This window comes from Chlamydotis macqueenii, chromosome Z (assembly GCF_036417535.1).
Source record: "Chlamydotis macqueenii isolate bChlMac1 chromosome Z, bChlMac1.mat, whole genome shotgun sequence".
NCBI lineage: Eukaryota > Metazoa > Chordata > Aves > Otidiformes > Otididae > Chlamydotis > Chlamydotis macqueenii.
Genome location: NC_141593.1, coordinates 76,959,789 through 76,987,332, shown reverse-complemented (window position 1 = coordinate 76,987,332; position 27,544 = coordinate 76,959,789). Strand labels below are relative to the sequence as shown.

The following is a 27,544-nucleotide window of genomic DNA, read 5'->3' as shown; positions in this document are numbered from 1 at the left end:
GACAGAGGCGGCCGGGCCGGGCCGTGCTGGAGGCGCGGCGGCACCTGGCGGGCGCCTCCTCGGCGGTGACAGGGGCGGGCGGCAGCGGGGGCTGCGAGAGGCCGGGGCGGGGGGGCTGAGGGCGGGGGCGGGGGGGGGAACCCGCATCGCATAGCTTCGCCTCGCATCGCCGGGCGGAGGCACCGCCCGCCAGCCGCCTCCTTCCTTCGGCAGAAGCCGGCGCGGCGGCGGGAGGAGAGGAGGATGAGCCGCACGGTGCTGGGTTGGCTGGTGCTGTGCGGGAGCCTGGTGGCACCGCGCCCCGCCCGAGGTGAGGGGATGGGGATGGGGACGTGGGGGGACCCCGCCGTGGTGGTGGTTTTGGGGAGGGAAAGAGGGGAGGCGCGGCGGAGCTCCCGCAAAGTCGGAGCCGAAGTGCACGGGGGAGCGGGGAGGCGCGACCGGCCGGGGCGGCTGTCAGCCGGGTGCCTCCGTCTGGGCTCGCCTTCCTATTTAATTAAAAAAAAACCAAACAAACCAACTAAAAGACATCAAAGAACCCCCTTATCTCTACATTTTAAACAGAACCCGACGAAAGATCCGTCTTCTGTTTTCATACCAGAAGGGGAAAGAAATGCCGTGAGAGCTTAAATCTAATCCAGACGAGCGATTGGGAAGATTTAATAATAACCGCAGAGCTGTCCACATCTCTTTTTCCCTTCCTCCCCCATCACCCCTCCCCAGTCGCCAGTCTTCATTTTAATTTGAAGGCTGTTCGCTCTGAGCCGGAGATCCAGCAAACCGCCGAACAGTTTGCAAACGCGTTCGGGGGGGGGGCTGTTAGCATTTCGGCAGCGGAAAGCAGCTCCTGTCAGGCGACCCTTTTCCTGCCTCCCTCTAACTAGGGCATCTCCAGCTGGAACAACCGGCGGCGCCTTCTCTATGTCTCGTGCTCCCTACCTCCCCTCAAAAAAAAAAAAAAACCAAACCCACCAAAAAATCCCTCCCCGCTTCCATACCCCAACCCTACCGCAGAAAAAAAAGTAACTTTAGAGCTCTTCGAGTTATCTTTATTAGTAGTAGTAAGAGTAATAATATAGTGCAGGCGAGATGGGTTTTCCTTCCTCGCATTCGAAAAGTTGCCGGAGCTCATCATGCAACGAGCTGAACGCGGTGAGGTGATGGAGAGGGAGGACCAGTCTCGGCTCCTGTGAAGGCGAAGGGTCCGGTGGGATGGCGGGGGCATTTCACCTGCCGTGCCGTCCCGTCCCGTCCCGTCCCGTCCCGTCCCGGGCGCTCCCCGCCGAGGCAGCCGCAGAGCCGTCGGGGAAGGAGCTCATCCCCCGAGACCTCCCTGGGTCCCATCCGCACCGCCACCACCCCCTCCCCCCACAGCGTGAAATGCTCCGCGGGTGGCTCCCGTCACGCGTGGGGGGTTCCGTGTGCCCCCCGCCCGCAGGCTTTTCGCCCTCTGCGAGCCCCAAATGTGCTCCTGTGCCGTGGCTGCTCCTGCCCCTCCGTGTGACCGCCGGGCTGGGGGGAGTCTCTGGGGTCTAGAGACCTTTTTATCGCCCTAGTTGTATATTCCCGAAGCTTAGTAGAACAACTGTTATCCTAATGAGTAACGTAATATTTCCATTGACTTTTAGACCCCTTCCCATCATTATTCACTTTTTTTTTTATTTCAAAATGAAACCAATGTATCAGTAAAATTGAATATTTTATTAGCTCTTAAATTATTCAGCACGGTGGCTTCTCAAAATCCAATAACGTTCACACAGTTGCAGCGAGCATGTGATAGCTTACGCAATATGTCCTTGGACCTGCATTTTATGCCCAAAGTCTCTTAAGCAAAAGATACTGTATTTGCCACAAAGTCTGGACTTGTCCTAAATACTTCGCATTGGGCTTCTGTAGGAGTTCTCATAGTTCACATCTGAGACATTTTTCTCCTTTAAGTCTATGGTCTTGTGATGTTTTTAGGTAACTTTAGAACAGAGAGAACGACATAGATTTTCTAGTTGAAGTGAAATAGGAAGGAAAAAATCCATTTGCTCTGTGATTGCTTAAGCTGTAATTGTTCAGTTAAGGGTTTATCCTTGGCTTTCTAAATGAAACAGAAGAAAATTGTTCAGGGTCTTTTTTTTATACTGAAACAGAATAAAACGCTGCTTGACAGGTCTGATATACTGGGTTAATTTTGCTCACTGTCATAACGTTTACTTTTAATAGATCCTCTCAAAGTTATGATGACTGTAAGCGCTGTAAGTAACTGAAACTCTTTAGAGAGCAGGTTTTGAACAGTACAAAAGTTTTTGTGCATTGCTTTAACGTTACTTGCTGATGAGTCCTTTTGCATAATAGTGTATAATGAAAACCTATGGTAGCGTCATCCATCCAGTGACCAGTTTTTCCCTGTCTTCTTTCCGGGTAAATTCCAACTGCAGATCAAAGTTAAGTCATGTAGTTCATTACTGACCTGTGTTTCAAGTCTACTGTTAAAAAAAATACCAACTGTCCTTTTTTTTATTGGACTGCTGAAAAGTAATGATGGAGATCAAAATCCTGTTTATTCATCATATCTTAAAAACCTAGTTTGCTTTTTGCGTTTGGAACACATACATAGTATATCAGCAAGTTTATTCTTTTCTTTTTTCTTTTATTTTTTTTTAAAGGATAGAGAAGAGGGAGAAAGCTTGAGAGAGAGACAGAGAGATGATGGTGATGATGATCATGATGATGAAAAACTCATCCCAGTCAAAGACTGGAATTTTCTGCTTTGTGGCCAGCCTGATAAATTTGCAATCTCATGCACTGTAACAGGCGTCTGATCTTCAGAGGTGTGTTTATATGCATGTGTATGATGAAACTAGACTTCAAGGGTGCAGTGACTTCTACTCCTTAGTTTGTAAGAAAGATGCAGGTGCATTTTTAGTAAGGAATGTCCCTTTATACGTATTTCAAAACAAGTGTAAGGTTTTACATTTGCTGTTGTGGCTGTTCGTGGTGAAATTTGAATGTGAGTGAATCTGATGTTCTGCCTTGCAGTAGAGAGACAGTAACTACAAGAGTGACTACAAGAGGCTACAAGACATTATTTCAGATGGAAGAAATGTAGTGCATCCATAGTAAAATAGGTTTCTGAGTCTCACCGTGTATTCTTTTTTAGGAACAAATAAGCCAATACCTTTCAGAACAGTCAGTGAAGACTGGGATCAAATGGAAGGAAAGCGTAATTTAAAACTGGTGGCTCTTTTAGTCCCCAGATTTGCCTTGTAGAATGGGGTAGGCTGATCAACTACAGTAACGGTACTGTAAGTGCATAGTAAATCAGTGTATTCCATGTCTGTGTGTTAAAAGCAACAGGATCTTCTGAAGATGTGCTATTTGAGTTGTCTTTATTGTGAACTCATCCTTAAATTGTATCACGCTTTTTCACTTAGGTCATTGTTGAATTTTTATGTATAGTTTGCCTGAAAATGGTACTGACATTGCCAAAGCCAAGAAAATCTAGTTCTTTATTTTATGACTGTGTCCTGTGAGCCCGAGATAAATATGTCGGAACTTTCAAGGAACTATTTCAAAGATATTGCTGTTTGTCCGTCACAGTGGGAACCTTCACTCTCTCTGAGGCTTAGAAGTTTCTATAAAGCCTCTTTTTGCAGCTGGAATGAGCTGCATGGAGTAAAAGTGCTGAGCAAAAAGAGAGGTAAACCGTAGCTTTGTTCTCATTTAGCTATACTGAAAGACTGAAAAGATCACAGACACTTTTAAAGACCAAGATTCTTCTGTTTTACCAAATGCCTTTGAATCTTTGGATGGCATCTGCTTCTGTACAAACTGCTGACAGTGTGACCCTGCATAAAGATTTTCACTGTTCTTTTAACAAATTACATTTGTGTTCAAATTGATTTTCCATGACTGCTCGTATAGCCTCCAGAAAGCATATAGCGGCTAGTACGTGTCTGGTCAGCCTAGAACAGAATTTGATGTCAAGCCATGCATTGATATAACTGGAATTAATGGTCCTGGTAGTATTCATTGGGTTTTTAAAGTGTCCGACTTCCTCTTTCTCTGCTCTTTATGTGTTTACTCTTTAGCCTTTGTATCTTTTTTTCAGAGGATATACTTCGTACAAGGTTGTGTATCAATGGTAGCATAGTGAAAAGGGACGCTGTCTTATCTTCCCTCCTCCACATTTTTGCAGTTACCATCCAGTTGAAAAACAAGGAAATGATCCACTTCAGAAGTTATTTCAAAAGAGAATCACTTTTTATTAAGCCATTATCTTTATACCTTGAATTAGCTGTTTGTGCAGCACATGTCCATACATGCAGCAGGATCCAGCTCACAGCCTGATATCCCCTCAACGTAAGTAACGATGTCTGGAGAAGTGGCGTTTAAGAAACTGCAAGAGTCAGAAATAGATCTATGTTATTATCAAGTTTATTGTGTCATACAGGAGTTAGGCATGTTACTGTTTTCCATTTTTTTGGGGGTTTTTACCTGTTTAAAACTTACGTACGCCGCAAGAGCCAGGAGTGTCTCTGAAAACTTAGAGGATGATCAGCATTGTATTACAAATGATATTTGGCTTGTTTGTAGCATACTTGAAGCCTAGCTCCCTTGAGATTGGAAGAATACGGGTTGAGTAGCAAAAGACTTAATTTATTTCAACTTCAAAAACAAGTTTACCGTGAAAATGTGAGTGTAATTTTTCTTGCTCAGATGAAAATAAAAGATGATTTACAAGATTCAAACACAAATAAAGGTTGCAAGAACCTTAACATTTGCATGCTTAAAAACCCTCGAAGATGTTGTCTCATATTGGAGAACCTACATATATTTTCCATTTGATTGGAGTGAAGGGAGGAAGCGGGAGGAAAGCCAACATCAGCCTAAATTCAATGTGTTGTATCAGCCTGAGAAATAAGTGATAGAAGATGTAGATTTCCTTCTTTATATGAAACTTAGGTTGTGCAAGATCTTTCCTTAGGAGGAGAGCTGCTCGCTGTGTGTGGTGACAGTAGGGTACGGCTAGTTTTCTCACAATACGGTGTGTAGGGATTAAAACAGCTTTTGTGCCATTCGTATTGCAGGACGAGAGCGTGGACCCGTTTGAAAACAATAACTGCAATTGCGGACCTGGATGCTGGATATTACCAAAAGCAGGGGCTGAGCTAGCAGCTGAAGTGTCCCAGAAATTTGGAGGCACAGAATTTTGTCCATGTCTTTTCATGCTGTGGGATTTCATCAAATCTCAGTCTTCCTGTTGTGGGAATATACTTTTATGGGGTTTTTCTGTTTGTTTGTGTGTTTTTTTTTTCTCTTTAATCAGCAAGCTGTGTTACCTTTCATCACAGTAGGGGTGTTCTTCTATTTTGAGTATTAAAAGCTGGAAAATGAAACAGACCATGATTATCTAATAAAGTGTCTAGCTGATCTAGCTAATAGTTACAGTATTTGGTGTGTGAGTGAATGCATTACCATATGAAACAAACACATAAACAATTTTACATACTACATAGTGGCTGTATGCATAGATACTATATTGTGTGTATATCCATGCTTTAGGTAGTGTACAGAGGAATTACATTCACTTAGTGCCACACACCTAGTCTGTTACATCTTGTAAGTTTCGGTAATGTTAGGTAAGACCTCATCGCTCTGTAAACTCAGGATACAGAGCTCCATATTTCAAGTCAAAATTCGTTATATTCTATAAAAGCGATGAACATCTAAGGCATTTTGTTTTATACTCCCAATAGTATCCTTCACTCCACACCCCCCCAACTTTTTAATAAGGAGTCACTTGCAGCGGATGCTTTATGTGACTATAAGAGTTTGGTGAAGGTGACAATACAGAGGAAAGTATTCATTTGTCTATGCTGTCCAAACGGAGAATCCTGGAGTATCTTAACTATACCACTCGTGGCAGCAGAACATCAAATTTTCAGTTTTAGGAGTTAGGATTTTAACCACAATGTTTAAAGTAGTGAACTGAAGTATGCAGATGACAGCTGGGAGGAGCAGCAGATGGATAAGCAGGCACAAGAAGATCTACTCTCCTTGCGTGGAGCCTGAGCAGGATCTTTGTACATCCCAAAAGGAAACTAAAGATGTTGAGAGAAGAGGGAGGGGAGCCAGGGCCAGAGGGGAACCAGAGGAGCTGGGAGGTTCTGTGTGGGTGCTCCCTGTCGACTCTCATCCCAGGTGGTGTGTGGGAGAGCAGGGGCAAATCCGGAGGCGTAACCTGTCCAGCATGCAGTGTCTGCATCAAGTGGTGACTCTTGATTAAAGCTACTGAGAAATTTGACAATCAAAAATACTTTATCAGAACGTGGCAATTCTGTACATACATTTGCAGTGTTTTGCAAATAACTTTCTTTCCTTCTTTCTGTCCTGCTCCCCTTGCAAGTAATTTTTTCCTTAATTGTTTTCAGTTTCAAACTACACAAGGCATTTGCACCTTGCCAGGTTGTGACCCTGCTGTACGATAAAGCTACGGTTTAGACATAGAGGGCTTTTCTTCTGTGTCTTTGAGTACTCTCACAATAGTAACTTTTTGACAGAGACAAAAAAAAATGTGAGAGAGATGATTGCTTTGCCAATTTTTAGCTGCAGTAATTTTATTTGCCGTGCTTCTATCTAGGGAGGCTGACAAAACTTCTACAAAACCTGCTTTTTTCCTATCATTGTCAAGATGCCTTGTCAACCTGTGTAATTATGGATAGCTGTGACAGCAGTGCGTAAATAACAGTAATTTCTGCCATCTGATTACTCATGTCTTAGTTTCTACAATAATGAAGCTACAACAGACGATATAGGAAATACTTCTGGATAAGACTTATATACGCCATGTGTGAGTGTGAAAAATAGAAAATAAAAGATGTTTGATTTATTTTATTTTTAACATTTACATCTTTCAGTCTGTCTCTCCCTCATGTGAGACAGTTTCTATCACTGCTGGATATCACTGCACACAACCAGCCCCTTTAATCTGGGCTTCTTCTCTGATTATTCTCTATTACAGTCCCATAGGCCATACTGCTTTAATCTGTTTCCCAGTTTTTTGTTTTTCTAGTTAAGTATTAGGTTTGCAGACAGTGGCTTGGACTTGGAGACTGACTTTTTTTTTTTTTTCCACTCAGAACCTTTGCAGCTTTGGCTTTTGAAATAGAGATGGAGAAAATATTACTTGCTATATAACTTGTCAGATTCCTTTCTTATGTGAGGAATTGCACAGTATTGCCTTACAAGGGCTTTTCTAGGTTAAAAACAAAGACCTAGTAGCTGATTGCTTTCAGATACTATTCCAGAACTGTTTTAAAACCAGTGAACATCCATTTATTTGAACAATTTTAAGGGAAGATTAGATTAGTACTGTGAATAGTGTACAGTGTGGATGGAGAAATTATGTGCTGTTGTCATGAGACGTAGCTAAAATGACCTAGTAGTTCTCTTCTGTGGTGCATCTTATATCTATTTCTTCAGTGATGCTTTTGTCTAATTTCTTTGATGTCTTTTTTATGGCTTACCTTCTGACCTCGTACAAAATGATGCATCGTTTATAGGTAGTCCTTCAAGATAAAGATCAACCTTTTAAATAATGGCTTTCATTTTCCTGGGTGTGATCAAGCCCATCCTGTTGTAACCTCTTGACTTTCTTCACCAGGCTTCTCTTTAACCTGGTGTCCTTGTTCAGGTACATGTTTTCTTTCAGAGGCTTCTCTAAGAAATGCTGTGGTTTTGTTCTGTTGCACATGTACACGTCCATTTACACTCTGTTTCCTTCCTATGGTGGTTTTACTTAAACTGTCCTCAGAGTCGGAGACTCTTGGCTACTGGAGGGATGAAACAAGGGTCTAGTCTGTAGGAAACTTCCTAAATCTCTATAGTTTGTTGCTGCTAAACATCAACCAAGATGAGCAACTCTGCCATGTGGGATCTGGCAGTATGGCCAAGTCCATCTGCTTGCTCTTTGCCACTGACTTTTCCCTAAGTTCAGCACTAGTGACGGTCTTACGCAGAGAAAAAAAACAACCTTCATTTCTATGCCATCCTCGTTTTCAGGTAGTTTAACTTGCTGGGATAACTTAGCACCAGGCAAGTCTCAGCGCTGGTGCAAGGAAGGGCAATGGGAGGAAGGAGGGAGGAGCAAGTGTCACGGGGCTGTTGGACATCAGACATGTCCTCACCTGGTTCCTTCAAGGGGAAGTCACAGATAGTTTTCTCTGTACCAGCTTACCCGTTTTTTTTTTTCCAATAAATATGTTTCTGGGCCTACCCCTCCAGGTCCTTGCTGTCTCTCAATGTGTGAATGTCTCAAGTCTGTTTTCAGTGCCAAACAGGTGAACTTCAACCATTTTGAGCACGGAGACAAGTTCACTCACTCCCCCATCCCACCCTAAGGCACAGAACGTCGCGTTTCTCCCTGCCTTGTGTACAGCTCTGTATCACCCCCTGCGGAAACCAGGTACAGAAATCAGACCCGTCAGCATGTAGTGTGTCCCTGCTTGCTTTGCCTTGGCATGGCTGTGGGCGGAGGAGGAAATTCTGCATTTCTCCTGCCATCTCCCAGTCCTGAGTATCTGCATGCTATGTCACCATCCTGGGACCATTCACGTGCTGATTAACTAAACTGTCTTGGTAGGTTATTTTGATGAGAGCAGATTACAGTGTTTTTCTTCCCTAATTATCTTGTGCCAAATATTTATCTTACGGATAAAGATCACTCCACGGCCACGCAAAGCAGGCGAGGCTCAGGAGCTCCCCGTGTGCTCTCAGTAGAGCGGGAGGAGCTGCCTGCCTTAGAAATTCTGCCCTGACTCATTTCTACGCAAGTAAACTGCTTTAAAACTACTGGTGAGCAGATGTGGTTCTGGCTCCATCATTCAGACTGACTGAAGAGTGAAGAGGAAGAAAGAAGAAGCCAAAGTGAATAAGTAAAATCACTACATGCTGCAGTTACTTCGGGAGGAAAAAGAGAAAACTGTTTAAAATATTAATATATTTTTTTCCAGTTATTTATTTCACAAAGACTTCATGTGTATGGGTGTGTGCTGAATCTGACAGCTGGATTCAACTGGACAAAGCTGCATCTTTCAGCAAGTAAACAGCTTGATCAAGAAGTGTTGTGACCTTCCCAAGTGGCAATGTCCCTTTATCCCCCCTTCACACACCAACCCTATGGGAGCTATATCTCTTATTGACTAATTTTGATGAATTAGTCTGCTGTTTGATTGGGTTTTTTTGATAGACAAATTTTGATTTCTTTAAATTTCCTGTAGAAAGCAATAAATAATTAAAAATAGGTGTATTGATTTCTTTTCCAATAATGAATTGTGGTTATGGCATTATACTTGTAGAAAAATCTGAACAGAATTTTAAATCTGAACCTAAAATTTCCTTTTAAGGCAGAGGAGGGAAGAAGGAAAATCCCAAACTGGTGCCACAACTTTGCTGGAATAAAGATCAGCCCGATTTAATTACAATCAGTTTTCTGAATTGGGCTTTTTCTCTAGAGCAGCACTGTTTTCAGAGCTGAAGGACTGTAACAAGAATTACAAGAAGTTTTCTTCTTTTATGTTTTTGGACATTCAGGAAGCTACTCTTTCACCTTATAAATGTTCTAGTCTGGCAGATAATCATAATGTCTTGAGCTGGCATCTTTTGTAGCAATCTTTTGTCTCTTGTGTCACATCAAGCTTTTTTGTTTGTTTTGTTTTATTTTTTCCCTTTCTTGAAGTCCGTATACCTTCCAAATGATACAAAGAGCATCCCTGAGGTCTGAAAACAAAAGTCAATACATCACATAGAAGGGCTTCTACCTTTAAGAGAAATAGTGTGATTTGATGACTTTTGTCTGCTAAAAGCTGTGATCTTAGGTCTCCTGTAGTGCAAGCTCCTGCTCTGCAAGCATCCCAGCTGCTTGCGTATACATTTAATTGTGTGTGTGAGAAGAGTTAGCATACCGCTAATATTCACCCAAAGAGTTGCAGGGATCTCACAAACAGGTAATCATCTGCAATCGCTGTTTCAGGAGAACTCTCAGTTAGTGTTACTCAGTGTTCCCACTTTATTGCTGTATATGCAAGGGATTCTCATTTCTTCTCCGTTTTCAAAATGAGGTGTTAGAAGCTGTTACTTTTCAAATTGTGGATGCCCAGTCTGTTTACAGCATGGTATATGTATTTTGTAACAGTTGGAATAATTTTTAAAAGCCTTTAATATAGGATCTCAGAACAGATTTTCTGTAGAAAAAGCAGCTTCAGAAAGGGTATAGTTTCGTTCTGCCCCATTTTCCTGTTAAGATACAGCAGTAAAATTACTGAAGATTTTAGACATATTACATCTGTTCTTTGAAAGAGAACAGCATAAAAGACATAAAATTACTACTCTAGTAGATTACAAGCTGTAGTGTATATCTGCTGAAACTGGCTTTATGGAAGTTACTTCTTCTAAGTTGATGTAGTTTAAAAATAAAATACTAACTTCTTTTGGATCATACCCTCCCTGAGCAGTGGAATGACTCTGTCTCACCTCTGCTTTTTGGCCACATTGGTTTTGCCCAGAGTTTGGGCTTTGGGGAGCAGCCTGAAGGCCACAGAAGGACATCAGTCTACCAGAGACGGATCAAGTAAGTAGGGTTGGTCTTATGCCATGTCCTTCCTATTGCTGTCTGGGTGGAGAGGGAGAGCGTTTAGTCTTGACTCTCTTTAAGGCATAGTACATCTCTTATTTTCCTGGTAGAAATGAGGATTTGGAAGAAATTGTGTTTGTATGGACTCTTTGGCATGTTCCTAGTGTTGTTTGTGGAGCAGCATAGATGTCTCATGGGTAGTCTGGATATCAATGATAGTGGGATGAATTGTAAGAGGGTTGTATTAGCTGGAGACCATGAGGCATTGCTGTACTACTGTGCAATTTTTTGTGCTGGCTTTTGTTTTTTGTTTTTTTTTTTTTTCTGACAAATCTGTTAGTACTAACACAAACCAAACCTTTATATTGTATTTATATGCTGCAATATTCACCAGAAAGTGAAGAGTGGTGGTGATGTTTGTAGATAAAACAGGCTTCTGCTTTCCGTACAGCTATCTCAGGCTTTTCAGAAATTTTCTGGGAGTATTTCCCTGAATTAGAAATTACTGTATGTATCCTTGGTGTCTATGTAGTGACCTAGTTTTTTTTTATTACAAAGTACTTTGAATTTTTGAACTGCATTTACTATTATCTGGAAGAGTAAAGAAGAAGTTGGGGTTTGGTTTTTATTGGTGGTTCGGTTTTGGGTTGTGGGTTGTTTTTTTTTTTTGTAGGAAGAAGTGTAATTCTTTTCTGTTTATCTGGATTTTTTGTTTTTTCAAACTTGAGGTTTTTATGAGGTCTTACTTTCTTCCTTTGCACAAAAGTTTTACTTGGAGTTTTTGTTTTTTCTGGAACTCTCCTGGTAAATTGAAAGCTTTCTAATAGTTCTGAAAATCAGCAGTGTGACAAACCGTAATGGCCAAGGACGAGAGTCAGCTGCAACTGCAGGACACTCAGGGCAGAAAACCCAGACAAAAGTCTTCACTGTGTCAAACACAGTGTTATTTGAAAGTGTTTTTCATGTTTAGGTTTTATAATGTACCTTAACCCATTGCTTCTTTTCTCTGGACTATTATTTTATCCCTTTTTCTTGTCTTTTTTTCCATTCACGATGTTGAACTGACTTGAACTGCTGGATTTTTTATTTTTCGGTTGGTGGTTCAAAGACCAAGGGCCCTGGTAGATGTTAAATCAAATTTGATGTTGAAAGTAGGTTGCTTTTCGATGAAACTCTTCCAGGAATATGGATTTCTGTGGCTTCTCTTGGTTTCAGTAATGCAAAGGCACCTCTTGTGAATACAGCAGAATAACTTTACACCAGAGCTTCCTCTAGATCAATGTCTGCAGCTCTGCCAAAACTATTATCTACATTGCAAGCTGTCACTTGATGCCCAAATCGGTAATTAAATCTTCAAATCAGATGTGTGGTTTTTTATTATTATAAACATAGTTTAGGATTTTACGATTTTACAGAACCTTTGGGAAAGAGCTGCAGTACAGCTCATCAGAGAGTGGGCTGAAAGCTCTCGAATTTTGGGTTGTTATATTGCATTTTCAGATTTGGAGTCCTGTCTCTCCAGCAAGAGCTAACAGCACTGCATTAGGTGTGTTTGCGCCTTAATGACTGCAAATCCCTTTATGATCTGATCTGTGGCCTTTAATCTGGGTTGCTTGCCAGCAATTGTATAAAACACCTATCAACTTTTTAATTCTAAGTGGTGAAATAATCTTTTTGCAATAAGCCAGCTGAGAAATGCTATGTGTACATGAAGTGAAAACCACTGTCTTTCAAATGCAGGTGTTGCAGGTGGCCATTTACTCTTGAGAGAACATGGTCCATTTATGTTTATGTGCCAAACAAGACTGCCTTTGGCATGAGCTGGTGCAACTACCCTGGTAGAACAAAGCCCTTGACACAGATGAAAGGTGCTGAGGGAAGATGCTGCTGCCCCAGCCTCAGAATATGGAGATGCTAGAGGTGGGGATGGTGATAGCCTTGCCTGCCAGGATGTGCTGTGTGCCATCAGAGAGGGCAAACAAGAGATTGACAGGGTCTTGCAAAGACCCCACAAAGCCAACGGCTCAAGTCCTGCATTGCAAGGGAGGAGGAAGGTCTAGAGGACCACCTTCAAATGAGCTGTGGAGAGAAACTTCCATGATGGGAGAAGCTGGAAGCTTGTCACTTCTGGCATCACATCTCAGCCCCCTTCTCCTTCTCAGGTTCTGCAGTTACAAGTACTGACCAAGTGACAAAGCAAAGGAAAAAAAGGAGGGTAATAGCTCATGGAGACTCCCCTGCAGGGAACAAAGGCACCTGTCTGCTGACCTGACGTCTCTAATATCTTGTCTTGGATGCTTAGATTTGGGAAGAGAGACTGTGGCCAGTGATACTGTCAGGGAGTCCTGGCAAAGAAAATGTGGGCTCGTTGCTGAGTGGAGTGGGTGATTTGGTGTGGCAGTGGGCACAGAAGCCAGAGGAACTAAACACTACCATTGCCGCAGTTGTCCCCAGCAAGTCCTGCCATATCTCTGACCTTGGAGATTGGTCAAGGAGAGAAATAGCCAGCACTGGGTGAGCATCCAGCTGGGGTGGCTGGAGACAGCCTCACCCATGGGTGAACAGGAAAGGACAGACTGCAGCTGAGGGTGCTGAGAGCTGGACGATGTCCTTGCAGGGCCAGACATCTATAACCTCTGGGAGGTCATGGAGGTCTAGGGAGGTCCCCAGTGACTAAAGAAGAGCAAATGTTGCATCGATCTTCTAAAAAGATGGTAAGGATGCTCTGGGAAACTGTTCTTGCTTCAGCCCCTGGGAAAACTGTGGAAGGTATTTCTGGGCATATGGAGGAGAAGGTGATTGGGAGCTGTCACCATGGGGGTGATGGGTTAAATCACACCTGACCCACCTGATTCCCTTCGGGGAAGAAACAACTGGTGTGTGGATGGGGGGAGAGCAGTGTGTGTCTTGTACCTGGGCTGTAACAAGGTTTGTGACACTGTCACTGTTCTCACATCTCAGTTGGGGCATGGTGGTTTGGATGGATGGACAGTGAAACAGATAAAAAACCTGTTTGGTGATGTGGCTCAGAGGGCTGTGGTCAACGGGTCATATTGGCCTAGTAACAAGTGGGGGCATCACTGGGGTCTGTCTGAAGCCTCTCCTGTTTAGCATCTTTATCAGTGGCCTGGAGAAGGTGACAAAGTCCTTGTCCACCAAGCGTGCAGGTGACACCAAATCATGGAGGCCAGCGGATGCTGTGAAGGGCAGAGCTGCCACCAAGAGAGGCCACACTGAGGGACCAAGCCAAAAGGAGCTGTAAAAAGGGACAATTGTGAAGTCCTGCCCTGGGCACGGGGAGCCCCTGTGAGGGCATGGGTGTTTTTTGATGGACTGTTAGTTCAGAAAGGACCTGGATAAATGGGGCTGAGATCAGGGAGACTACTGTATTGGTCGGGGCTGGAGCCTCTGCCCTGCAAATAGAGGGATCGGTGGAACCAGAGCTGCTTCAGCAGGCAAGGGTCAGCTTCAGGGGCACCAGAGCCGCGGCCGCTGCCGGCAGTGGGGGGGATTGAGGAGGCAGAGACAGACCCCTCACAGCAGTGCATAGCTGTGAGGATAAATAAATAAATTCTTTGTTAAAAAAACCCAAATTCTCTGTAAATATGACCCTTACTGGGGGTCAGGTATAAAGACTCGTGTTCCTTGTAAGACCCATTTTGAGTTGCTGTGTGAACATTAAGAATGTTGTTCAATTAGCCCTCTGCAGAATACTGGTTTTTTTTTTTTTTGCCTTTCATTGTAAAGAATAGGATTGTATTTTATGTAAATGCTAGCAAAAATAAAATCAAGACTTATAGGGTACATCTGATGTTTTTTGATTTTATGTGTTTGTTCACTTTGTAATTGTTGCTTATCATTAACAAAGCAGACTAAGCAACATTGAACAAGCTGCAGTTTTTAATGTTAACGCTTTTTTTGGTTTGTTTTGCAGTTGTGTGAGCTGGCAGTAAGAACCCCAAAACAAAGATTTACTTCCATTATTAACTTCTTTTTATATTTGTTTATGAAATACAAATGGAAAAAAAAATGGATAGCAATATGTAGCAATTTTTCTTGAACATTTTCCTCCTTGAGACAGTAATAATAGAAATGTCCAATTTCCCCATTGTGACAGAAAACCATGGCTTTCAAGTATATTGGAATGAAGTTGTAAGTCTGCATTTTAAAATGCAATCTGGATTTGGCACAAGAGATCTCAGATGAAAGCCTCCTGATAAGATGATGAGATTTGTAGATTTAAGATTCAGTGATCATGCAAAGAGTTTAACAACTCTGCTGATATGAGCATTAAGGGAAGAAATGAAAATGAACTGAATTGGTGATTCATTTTGGTTACACTCTGGGGGAAGAACAGACATTTTCTAATAATTAATTATCTAATTTGAAACCTCCCTGTTTCTACGCTGAGGTAAGAAATTAGATATTTTGTATAATAAAGCAGCTGATCTTTAAAACTAATGGGAAGAGCTGTTATATTTTTCATAAAAACTATGGGTGCTTCATTTCACTGGGCTCTGCCTCAATAAATTAGTTTCCAGCAAATTAGCCAATAAAATGAATGTACCCTGCACTAGTTTATTAATAAAAGCAGTGTGTAAACATAGGTGATCTGTACGTGGCAATCTGCATAAGAAGAAAAACCAAAATATGTATAAATTAAATTGTCTTGATTACTGACCGTTGATCATGAGCTATGCTTCTTTTAGTTTGGTATGGAATGTTTCTTTTACTTGAAAAATGAAGACATGTTGGCTGAATAGGTTGGAGAGTTTTCATTGCCTTTGATTGCTTTCATTACAAATTGAGGGTGCTCAATAGAATTTAGAATAAAAAAGGCACAATCTTGCAATGCTGTGGATTCTGGAAAACATCTTCTGAAATGTAAATGTTTCACTCTTTATCACAGAAGTCACCAGCCAAGGATTATGTTCAGGGCTAATGTTCAGATTCCTGAATTTCCCTCTAACGCTTACACAAGTGTTCTTTCACAGCCAAACATACTGCAGTGCGAGAGCCCCAAATTAAGGGCGTGCTTTCTCGTTTAACTTTTTCACTAGGGTCCTGAAATAGTAGCAATGCTGCTGATGCCGCACCGATGGCGTAATGTGCAGGATGCTTAGATGTAGCAGGACAGTTACTGATTTCTGGTACTCTTACTTAGTGCACTTGGTTGCAAGAAGGTGGTGATTGTTTTATTTTTTTGAGTCATTGGCTTGATGTCCAGTTGTGCAGGTGCGCTATTGCTGCTCCTACAATTTCTGATCTAGAGCATGAAATTGCTTTGCAAATATTAAGAGTGATATCTGGGGTGAGTAGTATGCCTCTCTCTTTGTGTAGGAAAAGTGTATTGAATTGCAACAGAACCGGTGGCATGGCAAAAGGTTTCATGGCAAGTCTTTGAAGACCATCGTTGAGTAAATCTAATTCTGTTCATATCAGCTGGCACCAGAGCATTATATGTAGCCAACCATACAAAAAAAAAAAAAGAAAAAAGAATTCCCAAACCTTGCAGCCTCAAGATAAGAGAAAATGCTGTGTGAACAGAGAGCATAATGAATTATGAGACTGTGATGGTCAAAGTGGCTATAGAGCTCGTGATCCCCATGTGTAACTAAAGGTCAGCAATATAGTGTGACTAGGAGAGTTTTATGGATGGGTTTTCGAGAAGATGAAAGGCAGCTTTGTTGAACTTCTCAGAAATATCTTTCCAAAGCTAAAGGGCGATGTGGGAGAGAATGAAACACAGGGTGCTGTGGTGCTGAATTTTCAAATACATGGAATGTTCATCTGAACTTCTTGTTACTGAGTAAGAAATGATACGTTAAGAAATATCCTTTCAAAGAGCTTTGAAAATACACAGCTGTGACATATGCTGGACGTGATAGGAAAGAGTGAGAAAATGGAGGCGTGAAAGGACAGTAATGATCTAGTTAAAGCAACAGGTTTCTGTAATGCTCCACAATAGCATTTGGAAAGTCACCGTTCTGTTTCTAAGGAACTATTTAATTTGTAAGACAGACAGACAGAAACTCTTTAGCAGGGCCTGTTGTGATAGGACAAGGGGTAATTGTTTTAAAATAGAGGGAGGTAGATTCAGATTAGATATTAGGAAAACATTTTTTACAACGAGGGTGGTGAAACAGTGGCCCAGGTTGCCCAGAGAGGTGGTGGATGCCCCATCCCTGGAAACATTCCAGGCCAGGTTGGACGGGGCTCTGAGAGGCCTGATCTGGTTGGAGATGTCCTTGCTCCTTGCAGGGGGGTTGGACTGGATGGCCTTTGAAGGTCCTTTCCACCCCAAACCATTCTGTGATTCTTTGATTCTATGGTTTCTGAAAGCGTGAGTGAAAGATGACAAATTAATACAAACTCAAGCAGATGAGAACTTTTTATGATTAACTGTGCCAGTGGATAGGAAGGGCTGTATCTTAGGGGTATAATTAAGGAAAAAATTGGCAGAACATCAGCCAGCATAGCTCTCTCATTCCTTTCAGAATCAAGTGGCGAGCAAGGTAATTGTGGCCAGTATTGCAATATTACTTGTGTACCATATAAGCTATTGTAATTCATGGTCCTTCACATACTGGCAGGAAATCAAGGTCACTGAGGACTTTGAGGGAGTAGTTTACTTATTAGTGTGGTTCTTGGAGAAGTTGAAGATTAAGGTCAAATCTTTGTTCTTCTTTATTCAAGTACCCCTCTGTGTCCAGCCATTCCAGCATGCATTAGGAAGAGCTCTTCTGGTCCGTGGGGTGCAAATACATGAAGTAAGTGGTGAAAAGGGAAAACCAGTCACTAATAAAGTTGTAAAATCAGCTAGTTGGATGTGTCCAGATGATTCTAGTCAGCAGTGTTTGGAAGAAAAATCTGCATTCTAGCCACACTACTTGAGTTTACGAAGAGTGAAATGGAAGTTTGAACAAGAGGCAATGAATCTGTTATAAAGATTTTGGGGAATAAACCAAATTCATTCCAGTCTTAAGCTCTCGTGCATGTTTTTCTTCAAAAGAAAAGACTGCAGGAGAGAATCTCTACTCTAAAGTGAGACATGCAGGGGACTTCCAAGCTCCCAGACCCAAGTGTGTGTACAAGCATTACACTCTACTGGGCTGAGGTCTGAGACCCCTTTACTCTCTATGCTACCATGGCCTCTTTCTTTGTACAGGTTTCCAAGGAAAGGAAATCTGGGTGCCTTGGTCTGGTACACTCTGTAATTACTCCAAGCCAAACTGAAAATTTAGGGGACTGCAGTGTTGAGACAAGTCATGTAGTCAACTGAGGGATCATCAGTTCATGAAGGTCAATGCGTAAGTCTTTTGGAAAACAAGGGTGAAAGAAAAAAGTATTTTTAACACTATCAGTGCAAATAATATGTTATGCAGAATAGAAAGGCTGGATAATTATTGCATGCAGCAGATCATATCAGTATCATCAGCCTTCAAAAGGCAGTCTGGTGGATGATTTAATTAAAATGACTTAGAAAATTATTTACCTTAGGCAATATCCACGAATGTCTTAAATGACCATGTGTAATGATTCAGCGAACTCGTTGGGTACTAGAGCATGTTTCATGAGAGAAAGAGAGAGAGAAATGTGATTTTATGTTAAGCAACATTAGTCAGGTACAATTTATCCTGCAGGAGGAGAAACACATCTCTGGAATAAGTTGTGATGAGCAGCAAACCTCGGTAGTTTGAGGCACTGATCTGCCAACAGGCCAAGTGGAGGTTCTTGGTCCACATGAGTAAAACTTCTTTGTTTGTTTCTTTGTTTTTAACTATTACACTTGTGAAACTCATTTTTTCCTCCTTAGGGAAAAAAAAAAGCTACACAGCTCCTTTGGAACTTGAAAGAAGCAAAGTACTTCCTGGCAGTTGAGACATATATGAGCATTTTTGTGAAAATAGATCTCTATCAATTTTCTAAGTATGGAGTCAGAATTGTCAAGCGGGAATCCAGACTTGTGATTTAATTTGATGTGGGACCCTGACTTCCATTCGTGCTCTATTTGCATAATCTGCATGCTACCAAAGGAAGATGAGGAGCTATCCATTTTTCTCTACCTCCCACTTTGAAGATATTTTAGGTGTCTTATGCTTAAATAGTATTAACAAAGATGCATATATTAGCACTTGAAAATAATGGAACGTTGTGAAAGAGAGAATCTCCTTACATTGTGTCCCCCGTCTGCACAAACTAGGGAAGGGATAGCATGTTCAAAGAACGGTACATTAATTTACTCAGTTCTTGAAACAAGTGAAATTAATTTTTGTTTCCTTTTCAAAATGAAAATGTCTGGTCTTAAGCTATAGCTAAAAATAAACCAAATTAAAATATTTGTAGATTTCTACTTGGCTTTTTGGGGAAAGATGATGAGGAGACCTGACTGAAACATAGCAGTCTTTTTGTCCCCTTAAACTTTTGAAATCTCAGTTTGTAAAAAAAGATTTTAGGTGGACGTTGTTTACTACCAGAGCAAAAATTGAACAGAAGACAGATCTTGCAAAGGTTAACATTTTTGTTCAGTCCTACTGAAAAAAAATAAAATGGCAGAACATCTTTGTAGAAATTATGACACCAGAGCCTGAGAGGAAATGAGCCATAGGGGTAGGAGTTACTTAACATTATTTATGCTTTCGTCTCCATAGCCTTTTGTCAGCAGTTGCTGTTTTTAGAGGGAGCCCTGCTTGCTTCTGGTTAAAAGCCAGAGCCTGGTTGTCGGGCAGTTTTGGAGCAGCTCTGTGTTCCACCAGCTGAGAGTTTGGCCCCAGGTTTTTCACGGAGAACAGCACCTTAAACCATCTGCTGCTCCTTTCTCCTGTTTTCTTTTATGGTCCTGAACTGTGCAAAGTTTTGGTTGCTACATGAGTAATGACTAGTACAGGCAGGAAAGTAATATTTTGCTAACGTTTGCTTCCCGTAGCCATTTTTACGGTACCATTCGTGAGAACCTCTCTACCTCATGGCTAACAGAACACCCACACAATTACTGTGTTCAAATATTCCCATGTAACCTTAAGAAAAGAGACTGGAAATAGGTTGAACAGCTGTAGAACATCAAGCAATACTATAATAAAGCCAAGACACAATTGTCATAAAATTCCTGTGGGTTTTTTTTCATTTATAAAAACTTTTATTTTAATAGTAATTACACTCTGCTTTAAAAAAAAAATCTTGGTTTTTAATAGTATTTCAGGAGAATTATGTGTCTGTTTTGTGTTCTTATGGAGCGAGATAGAGCAACTTCTCTTTGAGGTCATCTGTATTTTTGAGTTCATTAATGCTGTTGAGATACAGCCTGCATGATGATGATGTACAGCCAGGACCACATCAGAATATGTCACCCCAGTTTTACTGGTGATGCTTGTGCTGTGGTCACTGGAATGACCTTTGAGATGAAGCAGTAGGAAGGATTAGTGCCATACAGGAGGCATCTGTGGAGATTATGAGAATGTGTGTAGAAGTAGGATCCTTCTCAAGCCAAGCAGAAGGTCTTTCTCCACTTCTCCTCTGTAGGACTCTAGTTTTGTTTTAACTAGGTTCTTTTATAATTTTTTTTTTTTATTTCCCAACCTTTGGTAATGATGCTGTGTTCTGGTGGGTTTGGTTGGAGAAGAATCAGGATTGTGCTCAGAAAAATTTCAATAAAATTATTGAAAATATTTCAACAAAGAAGACAGAAATGTAACCTTTAATGAATCCAAAAGAAGTAACTTTCTTCTCTTTCTTTTTGAGTTTCTGGTGCTGTTTCTCCCCCACCCCAAGTCAGCAAAGTTAGTAAATCCAAGTGAAACCATCAAATTGCTAGATATGTAGGATAGTTTCAAGATTAATACCTGAAGGGATTGTTTCTTGGTCACCAAGACCAACAAGTTTCAAATGTTTGTCCTAAAAATCAGGCTTTCAAATATACTCCACTGATTTCAGCTATGTTACAGTTATTTTTAAGCTGTTTCCTATTTATTTCTTTCATTAACTTCATAACTGCTGAAGTTTTTAGGAGCAAGAAAGTAAATCATGCTGATTATAGGCTTTCATCAAACAGAAATAGTAATTTTCTGCACTGGAATTGCATGCATTTTTTTTGTTTTAAAATAATCAGATGTATATAGTGAGTCAGCTTAAAATTTGCAATTAAAACCACCGAGTAATATAATAGAGGATATTCTTGAAGGAAATGAATTTCCAGACTTCCATAACTATCTTCAGAAGAGAATGAATATATATAGTGTGTATTTTCTTAAAAAAGATAAAGCTGTTGCTCTTCATAAAAGACAGAGAGCAAAGAAAAGATGAAAACTTGTATTAGATGTGCCATAAGAATTGGGTATTTCCTGAATACAGCGGTGAGTATCAGAAATGTTATGGTCTCTCACTAAGGTCATCATGATTATCAAGATATTTAAAATTTTTCATCAAGTAGCATAAAACTAAAGAAAATTACCAAAATCTGAATATATTTAATCCTAAAGGTAAATGCATAAATTCCTTCTCAGGTTTGTGAACAAACACACAGTGATTCAGTATTCTCTTTGCTGTTTTTTAGATGCAAGCTGGATTTTTGGCTGCACTTCAGCAGCAGCTTATTTAACTTGACAGTCTTCCGTGTTTAGCAGTGATGTGGTTATCTGAAATGGGAATGATGTGTTTTCTTTCACTAGTATTGCCACAAGAGGTTTCAAATCATCTGGCACAATTTCAGGCTGGGACTATTCTAGCAGAAAAGCCTAAGGACAGCAAAATCATCAAAATTATAGGCTAGGGTAGAGAAGTCAAAGGAAAAAGAGAGCTTAATGGTATAGGCAATAATATCATATTAGGCATTTAAAGAGTAAGTTGAATGCACTATAAGCAAATGCAGTCCTTAAAGTACTCATGCTGGGTTTTTTTTTTTAGCTTTATCCAGAAGCAATTGTAACTCTATGTTAAAAACATATATTTGAAGATGAAACTAGATCTGTTAAGAAACAAACCTACGCTACCAAATGAATCTATAGGTAAGTTTGGTAGGCTTGTACATCAGACCTTCAGTAGCACTCCTGTGTAAGACGAAGGATGCCTTCTCTGAGTTTGTTAATAGGTCAGGTACCAGCAGATGGGGCTCAAGGTTACGCAACTTTTATAGATTTTGGATTTAGACTAATGACATTTCTGCTGTCCAGTGCGACTGCTTCTAAAAATGGACTTTTACCTGAATAAAAGTCAAGTCTAATGAATTACTGCTTACATTTTTGGGACACTCCACGTTTGAACTGAAGTATTCAAACCAGGGTAATTGATGAAAATATCCTTTCCCTCAATGAGAATCGTATCCTGGGACTCTGATTGTTTGCATCTGGGCATACTTTTTGGTTTGCGTTCATAAAGCATTTGGCATGATGAAGACCTACTTCATGACTAGTAAGACAGTTAGACAGGTCATCACCCAAGCAATACATGTGTAGAAACCATCGTGTGGCTACCCATAGTCTCTTCAGGGACTGCAGGTGCTCGTATTTCTCAGGTCTTTCTTGCATGCTGGTAACTTGGGATCTGACTTTCAAGAATATAAACTCTTGGATCTCCTCATACATGTTGTGTCCTTTACTGCTAGTAAGTCTGCTGCCTTGTGCAGTCCCCAGCTGCTTCTGCAGCCGGGGGTGAGAATTAGGTGGCTTTGAACTAGACTGACTCAAGATACTGGTGTAGACGTGTGCAAATGCTAGGGGAGTAAATCAAAGTTGTATCCTTTTCTAGAAAGACTTTTTCAAAAGTCTGCACAGAAGAGATTGACCTACATATGGTAGGAATTTTCAGTCACAGCTGGTTAGTGCTGGTTGCCTCGGTTCAAGCCTCCATGTGCGTGTGGTGTAGTGTGATGCTATGTAGGGGTACACCGGCAGTCAAAAAGCGGCACCATACCAACATAATGTGCACTACTGTGTCCTTACTGCTTTCAGGGCTGGCGTGGATTCCGATGCCTTCAGATCTGCCTGGGCAACTCTGACCAGTACAGACCTTCTTGACAGTTTTTCATGCCTGTTGCACACATGGGTTTTTTTATGTATTTCAAAAAAATTGCCTGATGAAAACAGGAAAATAAACTGGAAAGTATAAATAACATTTGCTGTCTCTTAATTACACATATCTGCTAGCATTATCTTATAACATCTGGACAAATATTTGCCTATATTTAGCATGCTCTTTGACTTATGTGCAGCTGGACTGTTAGTTAGCCAATAGTACGGAAGACTGAAGTACTGCTGCAGGATCCGTCACATCTGCACATAGTCTGTGTGGAACAGGTAGTTACTTAAAATAGAAAGCTGAAATGTCGTGGCACACACAGGGAAGCTTTAACAGCAGTTTTCTTCAGTTTGTCTTTTTTTCTTTTAAATCAAGATGTGCGTGCACACATATGCACACTAGCGTGGATAAGACTTTGCATTACACGAGCTGAGTTGGAAAACTCATTTTGCCACAGCCCAGCATATGCTATGAGTGCAGAGCGAAGAGGCCAGACCTGTTTAGCTCCTCTGTTTTGCATCAGTCCAGGGCTGCTGGGTGATGGTGATGGTGCTCAGCCCTGCTTGTGCTGAAGGCAAATTGCACTTCCCTGGAGCAACGGGGTGATGCAGAGGACACAGGCTTATACAGAGCTGTGTTATGTGCAAAAAGCATCCCAGTGTTACTCTTAGCTCGAGGCTGTGCTGGAAGGCACACACCAGTGCCAGGATTTTGTATTCTATACTTTCTGCTTTCTTGTCCCTTTTCTTCATTTTTCCCTGGTTTTCCTTTTCTTTTCCTTTTTTTTTTTTTTTTTTTTAATCACATAAACACATACATCCTTGGCTAGGTAATGAAATGTGAAGGGTGTTTACTGGGACAGAAGGAGGTGGAATAGCATCCTGGGAGGAAATTTAAAAGCTACCCTTTGCCAAGTACATATAAGCCATGAATCAGCAGGAGGGAGGGACTGTCGTAAAAAGATCACCAGGCTGTTTCATCTGTGTAAAATCAGAGATGCTTGTCATGTTATCGAACAGCCAAGTGTCTTTTGTTAATTCCTATAGTGTTTTGCTAGGTATTCTGTACTTAGAAACCTTACCAGAATATAAAGTATCTAAATGGCACCATCTATTTCTGCGTGAAATTGCTTTTTCTTGTTTGTGTGAATTGTCCAGTTAGTAACTAGTTGTTTTTTCCTGTTTACAGCCATGCTTATAGATATGAAAAAAAAAACCCCAATCTTAACTATTATTGCAGATTGGTTTCTTCATTTAGGAAAAAAAAAAAAAACCTTAATCTGATAAATACATTTTTGAGTTATTTATTTCATAGTGGAGCAGAAATTGGTTTCTTTGTGAATATATAGGATTCACTGTCTTATTCTTACCCTTCCAGTAAACTGATAGTCTTGGTCACCTGAGGGTTGAGATGTCAAAAAACGAGAGGAATTTAATAGTCTGAGTGTGCTTTTTGCACAATTCTCTAGTCACATGTGTGAGTACGTGAAGCAAATAAAGTAAATACTCAGTAAAATTTTCCACTTTTAAACATCTGGGATTTCTGGTTTTTTTTTTTTTTATGATGGAAATCACTAAGTGAATTCTAGTTACTTCTGTTGGTCATGTCTGAAGCAGAAGTATTATTCTAGAAATGCTAAATAACCAGTGTGCAAGTTAAAGATGTAACTTTTGTAAGTCTCTGTAAGTATTACTGTGCAGGTTATGTATAGTGGTCCAGGTAGTGATAGTTGATTTAGTATGGCAGTTGTATCTTTTTTTAGAGCATTTGGTATGCGTATGGAGGGAGGTTATGGAAATGACTGTCTATTTTGACTACTGCATTCAATGGTAGCTTTGTATCAGCCTTTGGAGAAGGTCTTTTAAAAGTCATTTCTGTGCTCATGGCATTCTGTCACTTTTTTTGGAAAGAGTGAAATTATTCTGGGAGCTAGCGTTTTAGGAAAAGTACAAAATGCTTTGATTTGACTTGCTTTGTCATCAATCCTTAAATTGAAAGATTTATGTAAGCCTTATTTGTGAAGTTTAAGTAGCACACATGCCTATCTCTCCTCCCATGCAACCGGAAAGCTGATGATTAGGTCTGCTGTCCATCCTAGGTCTACTGTCCATCCTAGGTCTACTTGTTTGTGTGCCAAGAAATGTAAATGTATGCCCTTGATCAAAATCAACTGGCTTAGAGAAGACTGGGAACATAAAAAAGGTGAATGTATTTCATTAGGTTGATCACTGGAGGTGCAGACTGAATATGACATAGAGTTGTAGATTCCTTGAAGAGACCAACTGCATGTTCTCCATGCTGTAAAATGAGGACAGTAGTACCTGCATTGGATATATTTCTCATTACATGGCTACCAGTTGCCGGATTAAGCCATGTCTTTGCAACATCAGGATCAATAAAACTGCTTGGGAATAGAGATTTTGAAGGCTTTTGCTCATATACCTCCAAGTGTGAGGCTGTGTTCTCTAAAACAGTGGACCGTAATTTTGAACACACAGTAAATACAAATTTAACATTTTTGGTTCCAGATCAGAACTTTACAGCTCTGAAGCAAAATGATATAGACCTGCTCCTTTTACCAGTGTGTGTTTGACATAAATTATATATAATTTGTTGTATCTGACATAAGAAAAATACAGTCCTGCCTTCACTTGGTTTGGTTAAAATGTGTGCTGACTAGTAATCCAGCAGTTTCAAAGTCTGATAGTAGGAATATCAGTAACATAATTGAAGTAATATGTAGACACTTTTTCCAATTTTCACTTTTATGTATGAATAATTTACATACATGAATACTTGTGTCGATACTGATACTTAAATATATAGAGAAATCAGGGAAGAACAGTGGCTGAAATTAATAGGAATGTGCTGTGCTCTCAGTGTTGGTTTATCTAAACAGTTATTCTGAATTCTGCATGAGTGCTAAGCTCTCTACTCCTCTGTGCGTGCTTTTAATTTGTTTTTTTTTTTAGTGATGATGTCTATATGTAATGATCCAGATGAGACCTCACTGAGATCTTGTAGAATGATACTCAGGTTTTTGCATCTATACCAGAAATACCTCATCTAATACATCCTTAGGATGCCATTTGCCTTTTTCATGGAATAACAGCCGTATGAATCAATGATTGATTAGGTCTTTGAGCCCACAGCTCAGAGCGACCCATTAATCCCTAGATATTGAGAACTGGCATGTTGTTCTAGTAGATGCTATCCCATCTGTATTATTGCGTTTCTTAATCTCATCCAATTATTCCTCTGCTATTTTCATCTGCCTCAGTATTGGTAACATTCCCAGCTTTGTATCACCAGTAAGATAGCTAATGGAAATACTAAAAGACCTATTCAATGACACGTTTCAGAAGCAATGCCTTTCTTCGCCAGAGTTTCTTTATTCAGCATGCTCATTATCAGCATGAAGTCTATGTTCACCTTACATTTCCTCTGCTAATGATGCTGACAGGAGGACCCACCAACACGGAGTTGGTGAATAGAACTGCTCCAGCATGTTGTGTAAAGAGTAGCAGTTACAATTAAATCATATGGAGAATAAGGATATAGTTGACCTGTTAGGATAATGATGTATTTCTGGGTCTGTTGTGGAAATGATGGTTTTAGACATGCATTAGACTCATTACAACTTCTCTGCATAGTGTCTGAGTCCAGAAAAATGACACTTCTAATCAAACTGGGAGACACGGGCAGGATGTCTGTTGTCATGGATGTCGGCATACCTGTGATAAGTGGAGTACGCGAGGCAAGATTGAGTGTTGCTGATCACTCTGGGGGAGACGATATCCACAACATATGGCAGTGCCTCTAGGTGTCCTGTGCAATTATGGCGAAAGCTTGAGAATCGGTAGGAAAAAAAAAGAAAAAGAGCAGTTCAAAACGCTCATAAATGCTATTGTCATCTATGTTTCAGTAGGGAATGGTATCAATACAAAATGTATTAACATAATAAAAGATTTTTTAGAAGTGGTTTTGAAAGCATGTTCAAGACAGTGATACAATAGAATATCTTTCTAATCTTCAGCTTGCTTTTATTTTTAGCTTTATCTATTAGTTTGTTGTTTAAAGAAGAAAAGTTACAAGTGGGGAGGAGGAAAGAGAACAATACTGTTCCTTTTCCAAGTGAAAGAATAAAGAAATTTATGTAGAAAGTGGTTGTGAGCACAATAAAAGACATCAGTTTGAAAAAGTATTTAGGGGAAGTCTCAGATGCTCGTCGGTCCTTCTTTAGATCATTTTGAGCCTCCTTTTTGGGCAATCATAGAATTATAAGGTTCAACTGTATTTCATCAACAGCTCTGTCTTTATAAAAGACACTTCCTTAGCGTAGGTGCTATCTAAACTAGCTTCTGTATAGCATTCTCCATCACTCATCAGGAATATTTATCTCATTTGATTCATTTTCTTTTTCTTCCATGTCTACTCCTTATGTCTCCACCAGACATACTTACAATACATTGTCAAATTCCATGTAAAGTTTATTTTGCTCTTTTTGATAGCATTTATTCTGTTATTCCTTGTCCTCCTAGTTCTGTTTTTCTTTATGGCAGCAAGAAAACTTTCAGTGATTCAAATGCCTATGGAATATGGCTGTCGAAACAGGTTTAGAATCATAGAATGATAGAATGGTTCGGGTTGGAAGGGACCTTCAAAGGTCATCCAGTCCAACCCCCCTGCAAGGAGCAGGGACATCTCCAACCAGATCAGGTTGCTCAGAGCCCTGTCCAACCTGACCGTGAATGTTTCCAGGGATGGGGCATCCACCACCTCTCTGGGCAACCTGGGCCAGTGTTCCACCATTTAAAGACTTTGAAGAACGACTGCTCACCTAATCCTGAGTATGCTTCTCCTACTGTAAGCAGTCTTGCTGATTTCAGTGGCATGTTAGCAAGAGCTTCAAAT

At 40.6% G+C, this 27,544-nt stretch overlaps 1 protein-coding gene across 2 annotated transcripts in view; it reads left to right on the top strand.

Annotated features, from left to right (window-relative positions):
- Positions 1-214: 214 nt before the first annotated feature.
- The window catches only part of EDIL3 (EGF like and discoidin domains 3), a 257,434-nt gene continuing 230,104 nt past the window's right edge, over positions 215-27,544 (top strand). For both annotated transcript variants that reach the window (XM_086771054.1, XM_086771053.1), the window contains exon 1: positions 215-310. In XM_086771054.1, coding sequence (XP_086627180.1) covers positions 244-310 — 67 coding nt within the window. In that variant the 5' untranslated portion in view covers positions 215-243. The remainder of the gene's footprint in view (positions 311-27,544) is intronic.